The 11437-nt window shown below is 31.1% G+C and overlaps 1 protein-coding gene and 1 non-coding gene across 2 annotated transcripts; both read right to left on the bottom strand.

Moving 5' to 3' along the window:
• Nucleotides 1-620: 620 nt before the first annotated feature.
• On the bottom strand, nucleotides 621-728 carry LOC112534263. The gene has a single exon (XR_003078560.1). It is a non-coding gene; the product is annotated as a small nucleolar RNA R71 (small nucleolar RNA).
• Nucleotides 729-6183: 5455 nt separating this feature from the next.
• On the bottom strand, nucleotides 6184-6921 carry LOC8277690 (2S seed storage albumin protein-like). The gene has a single exon (XM_002515662.3). The coding sequence runs from the start codon at nucleotides 6847-6849 to the stop codon at nucleotides 6424-6426; it is 426 nt and encodes a 141-aa protein (XP_002515708.2). The 5' UTR covers nucleotides 6850-6921; the 3' UTR covers nucleotides 6184-6423.
• Between the last annotated feature and the right edge of the window lie 4516 nt (nucleotides 6922-11437).

The following is an 11437-nucleotide window of genomic DNA, read 5'->3' as shown; positions in this document are numbered from 1 at the left end:
AGATTTGGCGCCGTACAGGGGAAATTTGTCTAAATTTATTATATTGATTGATTATCAAAAGTATCCTGTGTTTGTTAGTTTATTTTTTATTTTATGATTTATTTTGTTTATGTATTTTTATTTTGTTTTAAATTTTGTTTTAATTTTTTTTTAATCTGAAACTTCCTTTTGTTTTGTATGCCTAGCAGGAAACAACTAGAAAAAGAATAATCAAAAGAATAAGTTGATATCATGGCAAACCCACCAAGAGAAATATGAGCTGAAAGACGAATGGCTATGAAAGATTATATACGATCTATAATTGGTAACACTACTTCATGCATAGTTCTAGGTGATGTATCTAGAAATTATGAACTAAAGAACATTCAATTTAATATATTTCCTTCATTTTATGGTATGCCTAGTGAGGATGCAACATTCATTATAGAGTTTTATGTCATAGTTCATACTTTTCTATTATCTGTATTAAATGAAAATCAACTAAGAATGAAGTGTTTTCTTTATTCATTGAAAGAAATAGCAAAGGCTTGGTTAATGATCTTGCCTCCTAATTCTTTGAGAACTTGGAATAAAGTTTATCAAAAGTTTATGAGTAGGTTTTACTCACATCAAAAGACCAAAGAATTAAAAGCTGAAATTTCTAATTTTTATCAAAAGAATGCTGAATCTTTTCATGAAGCATGGGATCACTTCAAATCACTTTTATTGCAATGCTCACCTCATGGATTTCCACTCCCAATAAATTAATGCAGTTGGAGGTGCTATGTTAGAAAGGACAGTTGATGAGGTTTATGACATCTTTGAGATATTATGAGCCAATTCTCGACAAAAGAGTGTGAGGACAAAAAGAGTAGGAGTAAGTGAAGTAGTAGCTAGTAGTGAGATGGCCATGCAATTGGCTGCATTGACTAAGCGAGTTAAGATGCTTACTTCAATAAAAAAACTCACCAAACAATTAGGTATGTGGTATTTGTAGTATTTATGGTCATGGTGCTAATGTTTATTCAGCTTTCGATAATTATAGAGGAAATATGTATGACCAAATAAATTTAATGGATTCTTACCAATCCATGCATCCTATGAATGACCCTTATTCCAACACATATAACACAGGTTTGAGAAAGCATCCAAATCTTTTTTGGAATTAAAATTACCAAAATCCATCATAATTATTGAGAAATCAAAATCAACCTCATTACCAAGACCAATATTCTCAATTCCAAAGGGACTCCAATCTTTTCTTTCAAAATCAAGAATAAACTCTTCGATATAATGAACAAAGGAAGTCAAGTTTGGAAGAAACACTTCAATCATTTATGATGGCTTCTCATGATAGGATGGAGAGGAATGAGAAAAAGACAGATTCCATTAAGGATTCAATGAGACCTTTAGAATCTCAAATGGGACAAATTGTTGAAGTTGTTCAAGAGCTCAATAAAGAGGAACTATAAAGTCAACCTGAACAAGCCAATTCCATTACTACTATTTGGAAAAGTGAGGTAGTTGATGATAATATTACTATAGAAACTGAAAGAAATTCTTCTTCTTATGTATGTACATCTAAAAATGATGGATTAGTACAAATCAACAAGGAGAGCATACAAAAGGAGAAAAAGTAGAGCCTAATCTTAGGCTTGAAAAGAAAGAAAATGAAGCATTTTCTGGACTTGGATTTCATAAGGTAGCTCAGCCTTATACGCCACCTATTCCTTTTCTAAACCAACCCAAAGAGAGCAAAAAGGATAAAAAAAATTTAAAAATATTGAGATGCTCTCTAAAGTTAATACTAGTTTACCTTTGTTGGATGTTATCAGGAATAAGCTAGCTTATACAAAATTCTTTAAAGAATCGAACACCAATAAAGGCCGACATACGAATAATGAAAAAGTATAAGTAGAAAGTGTAATACTTCAATATCAGTTGCCCCTTAAGATGAAGGATCCTGGTAGCTTCACCATAGATATTACAATAGGTGACAGAAAGGATACAAAAACCATATTAGATTTGGGAGCAAGCATCAACTTGATGCCTTATGTTATGTATGAAAAATTTGGCTTGGGAGAGTTAAAGCCTACTACTATATCTCTACAATTTGCTGATAGATCGATAAAATATCCTAGAGGTATAATATAAGACTTGCTAGTACAAGTAGGTAAGTTAATAATTCCAGTTGATTTTGTAGTGCTTGACATGGAAAACACAACCAGCAAGAGATAAAGAGCAAACTATATTCTTTGGTAGACCTTTAATGGCAACTATTAGAACTATAATTGATGTGCATGATAGAAAACTTACCATGACAGTTTTAGGAGAAACTGTGGAATTTAAAGTGTTTAATTCTCTAACTTTATCTCCTAAATCTACTATTGATAAGTGTTCATATAATTATTTAGATTCTCTTGTTTATGAACAATTATATAATGATATTCCATTCTTAATTGAAAAGAGCTTCTGTGATACTTTAGATATTCGCATTAAAAGTATGAAGCCACACTTGAAAGGAATGGCTTATGACCAATAGGTGGAGTGCGCGGATGAACGCCTACCATGAGCATAATCAGGAATGTCTAGCTATATATAATAAACTTAGCACTTGTATTTTTATTTTTATGCATTTAAGTTATTTTTATTTTTATTTTCTTTTATTTTTAAATTTTAGTATTTTATGTTTACTTTGTAGGCCTATAAAGGAAAATTAAGCATTCTTATCTTCTTTGACTCCCAAAGGGCAATATTTCTCCTTATGGAACAATTAAACTCCTTTAAAAAAAATTATTTTTAAGCGAGCCACGTTGCAGCAGCGAATTTTCACACGAGCCTGTAGTAGAGGCATGACAAGGACGACACGGGACCGTAACAGTCAAGTAGCAGCAGGCAGCAGCATGGCCAACCGTGGGTCGCGGGACTCTCTGTGAGGGAGGTAGCCATGGTAGCTCTAGTCGTGAGGTCGCGGGCCACACGCAGTGGACAAGGCCACGAGGCACGAACGAGGCTGTGAAAGAGACAGCCGCAGCACCCCAACTGCGAGGCCGCGGGCTAGCCACACGCTACAGATAAGGCCCTTGGGCGCGTACAAGGCTGCGAGGTGCGCGGTAGCGGCACTAGCAAGCCGGGGAGCCAGTGCGAAAGGCAGTGCATGCACAGGCCCGCAACATAGGCGAGGCAGCAGTCAGGCGTTGAGAATTCCGCAGGCCACTGAAAAATATTTGGATGGTGGAGATTCGAATTCAAGTTCATGGCTTACTATGCATTGCAAACTCCAAGGGAGTGTTCTATCTTTTTCATCTCTTCTTATTCTTTATTTTTATATATGCAATGACATTGAGGACAATATCAAATTTAAGTGTGAGGGAGGGAAATAGAATATTTCTTCAATTAACTTTGCATACCATGATATGAGAATTAGCAACTTTGATGAATATTAGTAACTTTGATGAATCTATGCAAAAAATTTAAAATTTTCTACTCAGGTTTTTCTTATTGAAAGAATGCTATGATGTCGAGTTTCTTGAACTCTTGAGTTTTTCTAACATGTATAAATGTGAACTCAGTTATTTGCACTTAAATGATCAAGTATCTATTCTTTGCATATGGACATGATGAATAGTTTGGCAAATTTGAGTTAGGTATAATTAGAAGTGTATGATTTAGATTATGATTTCATTGTTATTAAATTGGTTTGCCTAAGTTTGTGAGATATGATATGGGAAAATTTAAAGCTCTGAGTTTAATAATTCTACTCCGCTAATTTTAGTTGCTTAGTAACCAGGAATCTTCATGACCAATGTCTGTTTTTACATAAAAAGGCAATTAAGATTATGAGTATGCAAAGTATCTTGATGTATGTTTTGTTGAGTAACCAGGTGCATTCGTCACCCATTTTTGCATTTGCATAAAAAGAGATAACATCTCAAAAAATAAAGAAATACCCCTAGTATCAAGTAATAATTCCAGAGGTATAAAGAAAAGAAAAAAAAAGTATAAGAGCTTCAAAAGCAGGTCATAAATGCCTATTAATCTCTTGTTTGTGAATGAAGATTTTACCTCTTGAATAGAGTTATGATAATTTGGATTATGCATCATAGTTATATCCTTTGAAGATGAATTAGGCTATTTATTGTGAAACATATGTGAAGAATTGGATGCTTGAATCTTTTGATTAACAATGATTGAGTTTACCTTTTTAAGAAAATTATTATGATTCAAGTGTTCTTGGGTTGGCATGATCTTCGCATTAGTGAGATTCTTTTGAATAATATCTTTAAGCCGAGTATGAATGTTCTTCATAATTTTTGCAAAAGTTAATTCTCAGTTACTATTTACTTGAGGACAAGTAAAGGTTTAAGTGTGGGATATTTGATCGGTCCAATTATATGTAGATATTAAAGGGTATTTTAGAGCTTTAATGATATATTTCTATATAAAAAAGGTGAAAATATGTGTTTTTACCTCACTTAAGCTTAATTGTCTATTTTAAGGTAATATTAGCCAAAAGAGGAAAATATGGAGCTAAATACTCGAAAAGAAGCTTAATTGGACATGTTCGTGTCAAAGCCCAAGATTAAGATGCATGGGCTGCTAATTACAAGGCCCAAGGAACATTTTAGTCATTTTGTATAATTATTAAGATTTACATTAAGAGTTATTCATGGGATAATATTTGGTGGAGATTAAGATACTTAAAGTTTTATATATTAGGTAGACATATTAGGTATATATCTCTAGGTAGATTTATTTAGAGGAGGATTCTCCTTTATCTATATCTCTGTAAAACCTAATTCTAAGGAGGATGAGAGTTTTCTCTTATCTGCTCTCTGCATCTGTCCACTATTATTTTCTCTACAGTTCTTCCATAAACACTTTAGTTTAGTTTTTATTACTTTTTTTAAGATCTAAGGAGCTTTTCAAGAAGTGGAGAGCGATGACCAATTATTTTTATATTTGAAGAAATTCTGAATCTAGAGGGAGTTTTAATTTTCAGTCTTGTTTTATGTCTTTCTATTTAATACCATGATTATTAGTTTAAATATGTTAGCCTAGTTTTGATAAGTGTTTAGTTTAGTATTTTTTTACTTTTGTATGGACCTTGTTATTTATTTATTTAATGAATGATTTCTTTACCTTCATATCTTTATTAGTTTCAATTATTATTGTTAGTTAACTATTATATTAATTTAGCAATAGTAATTGTTATGAACATATTTAGGTTAAAAATATTAGAATTATCATATTTACTTTAATCTATATTGGTATAAGGAACTTAGGTTGTATCATTAGCTTGAGTAACTTAGGGAAAAGGCACATAGACATCTCATTCATTAGATTTAAGCTTAAAGTAAAACAAGGAGATTACTAAGTAAATGGCTAGACTAAATACTGCTTTTAGCATATAGTTTTAAATTATAAGCATTTGCATTTAGTTTTAAATTATAAGCATTTGCATTTGCATTGCATATTTATTTATAGTCAAATTTATTTATAGTTTAGTTACTTTACTTTATGAATATTATTCTCTCAAAATACTGATTTAGAGTGATTAGATTTACTTTTATTATTTTATATTGATAATTAATCTTTATAATAAGTGGCCTCATAAAAATCAACCTCGTAATAAACTTACACTTATTATAAAAACGGTTCGTACACTTACACATATTGCAAACCACTAATCTATCATATGAGATGACCCTGCACTAGAAATACTCGTTGTTTTAATTTATCTTTGATTATTTTATTAATTTGGTCCTTGTTTTAATTTATCTTTGTAACTAGTTGCAGGACAAATTATAAGAAAGTTTAAAAAAATGATTGTGCAATTTAGATGTATATGTTGCCAATTTCTATCTATATTTTAATTCAATAAATACTTTATACATATTAATTAATTTTAAATAATTTTTATATAAAAATTAATTTAAATAATTAAATTTTTTTATCTATTTATTAATTTATATGATTTATAAATATTTATTAATTCTAAACTAGTTAAAAAAAATGTGTTAATGATTTGATGTTAAATTGTAAAACTATACTTCTATACTTCTATATGTTGTGATATATTCTCTAGTAAGACTATTATATTTATGTTTTATTTTCTATCACTTATCACATTCTCTATTAAAACTATATATACAGACTAGTAACGGACCGAAAAACATGCTTAATCATCAAAGCTTAAGAAACTAGAATTAACAGCAGTCATACTGGATTTAGATTTAGATGGAATCTTTTTTTCTCTTTGTGCTATAGCAAGACTTGCATTTATATATATGACTTAACCGCACATGATAATGTGCTTATTCTGAAATGACTGGTAGCTATGCATCATCTAATCTCCAACCAAAAGTGCAGAGCTAGTGATGTCTTTATTAACTGCTGCCCATATCATGTGCAAGCATGTAGATGGCTTTCTCCACCTTCCCTTCAGAACCCCCATCGTGTTCCGAACCTACATTTCTGTGGTGAGACACCGCACGTGTATGGCAAGTCCTGAGCGATGTTGTAAGCCTGGCGAGAGTCCTGTCCCAGAATTTGTCCCTTGCTCTTCTGCTGATCAATGGCCATCCTCAGACCCTCGCATCGGCACTGGGTCTGCATACTTTGAATTCGTTCGCAACAATCACGAAGACGTGGGTTGTACCCATGGCTCAAACCGAGTCCGGCAACCTGTTGCCTGATATATTCCTGGCAAGGAGAGAGATACTGCCGCATGACAACCTGCTCGCGACAGCTTTGATAACTTGGGTTCGCATCCTCCTCGTCGACGATGACAGTTGTTCGATAGATGGAAGCATCAACCAAGAAGAGAAGAGCAATGAAACTGGCTAAAAGAATGGCGAACTTTGCCATCGTAGATGACGCTTGGCTCCTTGCTGTAGAGAGGAATAGATAAGAGTTTGATCGGTGAGTATTGGAGTGAAGATGATGAAGGTTATTTATAGTATGATAAAGCTTTTGCATGGAGAGAACGTGTTGCGATGAATGTAATGATGGGAGCTATATGTTTTGGAAGAAGGTGACCTTGAGGTTACACGCAGGTTCCAGTGCTACACGTAGAACTATGCCATTAACCTACTTTTGTTTTGTACGCATATGGGCAACAGAAATTATATCGAATTTCAGGAGGATGATGCATGTAGCGCCCCACTACATAAATGGTGTAGTAGCAGGTTAATATGAAAATAGGGAGTGGGTGCCAGTACTTTGTTTATCTAATATCTAGTCTCATTCTTAAGAGCATATGGGGAGAGTAGAGTATTTATGAGAGGTAAAGAGTTTTAATAGTTTTAATATATAGTTATATTTTAATTTTAATTTTAATTAAATTAAAAAATATATATTTCATCTATAACATTATTAGATATTAAATTTAAAATTCTGTAAATGTGTGACAATAGTTTTATGATGTTATTAAAGAAGAAGGCTCAACTTTAACCCCTACATTCGTTGCATAAGATTAATTCAATTTTTATTTACCTTTTAAACTAATTTAGTTCAAAAATCTATTTCTGTTAATTCAAATTATCCTTTTCTCTTACTCAAGAAATAGAACAACATGTTCTTTAGTTAAAATATAAAAACCTTGCACATCGTTTAACATCATCGTGTAATCTAAAACAATTTATATATAAATAATTTTTAAGCCGCTCAACTTTTGATAAATTTTGTTAGAGAGATTAATTTATTTCAGTTCTCTTTTCATGACTAGAAAGTATTAGAATAATTATGCTAATATAAATTAATAATTGTTTATGATTAAGCTCTCTAATTAAAAACTCAATTAAGCGGTCTAATTAATTACTTGAGTCATTAATAAGTTATATTTATTAGAAAAAATATAAAAAAGTAATTATATCAAACAATTGAAAACAATTAAAAAACAGTCGAAATTAGTGAAAAATAATAAAAAATAATTGAGAAACAACAGAAAAGAAAATCAAAAAACAACCTAATGGGTATGGTTCCTACAACATAGGAGGTTAACAAAAGGAAAACAATATTGTAACTCTCGGGGCAACCAAGAGAGGAGGGGGTGAATTGATTGAAATTAAAAGCTAAAACCCAAACTCAAGCAAGAAGAAAATGAAGCATAATTAAATAATACAAGGATTTTATAGTGATTCGATCAACATTTGTCTACATTTTATCCTCAAAATGGGAGTCCTTTTGAAATTTTCACTATCAAATAAAATTACAACATAACTCTATTTAAATTCTTTTTATAAGGTTAAAAACTAACTCAAGTATTTTTCCAAGGCTCACACTCTTACTCAGTTAAGATTTTCAATCTTAGTTATAAGAGTAATTAATCCCTTACTAAAATAATTAACCTAACTCTTTTTCAGCTTTCAGTATAAGAATTAATCACTCAACCATCTAAAGATTCAGATTTTATACAAAAATTTAAGTTTGTTGAAAGTTAATATAAATAGTGGCTTAAAATAAATGATCTTACTTACTTTATAACTATTAAAAATAGAGTTTATATAAGGTAAATAGAGATGTTAGAGCTTCAATTAATGTGAAAATAGCTATTTCAATAATTTTTATAAATGCAACTTCAAAGATGTGAATCTTTCTTCACTAGTGTGAAGCTTCAATGTGAGATTTTGATTCAAAAATATGGACCTCGTCACGAGTGTAAATCCTAGTTTATGGTTGTGAAAGCCTGACTTCATGGCTGGAAACTTTGATCATGAACCCTTATGTGGTTTCTACAATTTCAAATAGAAGAAAATATTCATGGGCATGAATCCTAATTCATGGCCATGAATACTGTCCTTCATGGGCATGAAGCTTTGTTTATGGTCTTGAATCTTTACATTCATGGCTGTGAGTATTGGCCATGAAATCTTCTGTGATTTTTCTTACTTTTTCAAGCTAGACAAACTTCATAGGCCTGAAGATTAGTTCGCAAACATGAAGGCTAGTTACAAAACTTCTATGACTTTTGCCTTTGAGCTGGAAGGACTTTCATGAGTAAGAACTTTATTTCATAGCTATGAAATAGACAATTCAGACACATGAAAAAGTTAATGGGCGTGAAAATGTCCTATTCTATAAAGATGAAGGATTTCAATCCTTCTTGCCTTGTATATAAATACTTAAATAAATTTGTTAGATATTCTTAATTGTTTGCGACTATCAAAATATATATTTAAAAACCTTCAAAATTCAATAATCTCTCTCTCTCTCTTTTATAGTAAAAAATAACCAATTTAACAAGACAAATCAAGAGAGAATCTCTCTTTAAATAATACACTTCAAGCCAAAACAATAATAATAAAAAAAGTAACCACAAAGCATACTTAAAGCATAACACTTGAAACCACAAACTATTCATCCATTTAATTCAAAAAAGTGCATTACATAACAAGTAAATTGCTTATACTTCTCTCCTTTTTGGCACCAACAAAAAGAACCACAAGCCAAAGGAAGCGATGAGAAAAGCATAAAAAAGATAGACAATAACATATAAATTATTTTCAAAAGCACTAAAAGCCACAAACATGAAATGTTTGAAGTCTAGCTATATAAGAATAAAAGCTAGTTAAAGAAAGAGAACTTATTTTATTTTTCAAGACGAGTCATTATGATGTTAAATTGTAGAAATCGCAGCGTTCACGCTCATGAAAACAAGTTCACGATCATAAAGGCTGGAATTCATGAGTGGAACACCAACTTGTAAACAGTACAATCGAAAAATAGGTTTTACTTTAAAGTTATCTTCACAACTGTGAAGATCCCAACTTCACAGGCAGGAAGAAATGTTCCCAAATGTGAACCAGAGAAAAAATAAAAAATTTTGAAAAAAGCTTTTAGAATATATTTCAGACAAGTTCAAGCTTAAATTATTTTTCACTAAAAATAGATCATACAAGAGTGCCCTATATTTATGGTAAATACATGAATACTCAAAGTTCACAATATTTAAAGCAATCGATCAAGGGAAAGCATGAATGTATCACAATAAACTACCATCAAGAATATCAATTTCCTTTTAATGAAATTCATCCGCTCTTCACTGAAAGGTTTGGTAAGAATGTGCACAAGTTGATGAGTTCCATCAATAAATTCTAATACAACACCGTCATTATGCACATGATCACGCAAGAAATGATACATAATATCTATATGTTTAGTCCTAGAGTGTTGGATAAGATTCTTATAAATGTTAATGACATTAGTATTGTCACATTTGATGGGAATATGATCAACTGAGAATCTAAAATTGAAGAATTGTTGTTTGATTAAAAGCACTTAAGTGCAACAATAATCGATGACCACATATTTAGGTTCGGTCGTGGGTAAGGCAACTAGTTTTTGTTTCTTGCTAAACTGAAAAACAAGATAATTTTCTAAGAATTGGCAAGTACCAGAGGTACTTTTCCTATCTAGGATGCATCCCCCACAGTTCGCATCTGAATAATTAACAAACTTAAATGTATTACCCTTAGGATACTAAAAATCTAAATGCAATTTGCCAACAAGATACTTTAAAATCATTTTCATAGCATGCAAATAAGATTTTTTAAAATAAAATTAAAAGTGAGAACTTAAACACACGACAAAAATGATATATGGTCTACTAGTGATAAGATAAAGAAAAACTACCAGTCATACATTGATATTTCTTCTCACAAATTGGCTTTACCATTTTCATCCTTGTCAAGTTTAGATTTCAAAATCCTAGAGTTCTTATTAGATTCAAAACTCAATAATCATGTATATTCACAAAAAACTCTAATCGAACCATATTGATAATAAATCATAATCCTAGTCATGTTTCTAAAAACAAATAACAAAAGAAAAATAAAAAGAAATGGAGGAACCCATTTTATGAAGATGGTGAATGCATGATTGAAGGAACCCTCAGGTTATTACTGTAGTTAGTAGATCTGCGAGTCTCAAGCGATGAGGATGCAGTTGAGTCAAAGATCGGATAGAAATTCAGTGCTGGATCTAATGTAGAAAAATCTTCTGCCGATTTAAACACAGGTTTTCAAAAATTATTCTTTTTTCTGTGACTTGTTTTCAAAAATTATTTCTTTAGTGGCTTGAGTCTTACATTGTCAAATAAGAACGACAATTTTTTTCTTTCTTTTCTCTCTAGTTTTTCTCTATGTACTTTCTTTCTTAGTTTTTTTCAAGTATCGATATCACTTGTTGCCAAATTCAGTTCTTAATTGCTCACCCTAAACCTAATAATCTCTTTCTATTTATAGATATAGGATTCAAGGAAAACCCTAAGGGAGGCGATATATTTTAAAATATTATCGATAAATATCCAATTTTTATTTTTAAAATTTAAATAATTATCAATAAAAATAATGATTATCATTAAGAAAACCTTCTAGAATTTATATCTAGATATAAGATCGTCGAGAAAAACAATGTCAGAGTACAAAACCCAAGCGGCTCTGTGCAAAGCCGATTG

This window comes from Ricinus communis, chromosome 7, assembly GCF_019578655.1.
Source record: "Ricinus communis isolate WT05 ecotype wild-type chromosome 7, ASM1957865v1, whole genome shotgun sequence".
NCBI lineage: Eukaryota > Viridiplantae > Streptophyta > Magnoliopsida > Malpighiales > Euphorbiaceae > Ricinus > Ricinus communis.
The sequence above is the reverse complement of the archived record's forward strand: the minus strand, read 5'-3'. Positions and strand labels throughout refer to the sequence as shown.

Excerpts from the sequence above, each read along its gene's own strand:
- LOC8277690 (XM_002515662.3), bottom strand. The coding sequence starts at position 6,849 with ATGGCAAAGTTCGCCATTCTTTTAGCCAGTTTCATTGCTCTTCTCTTC.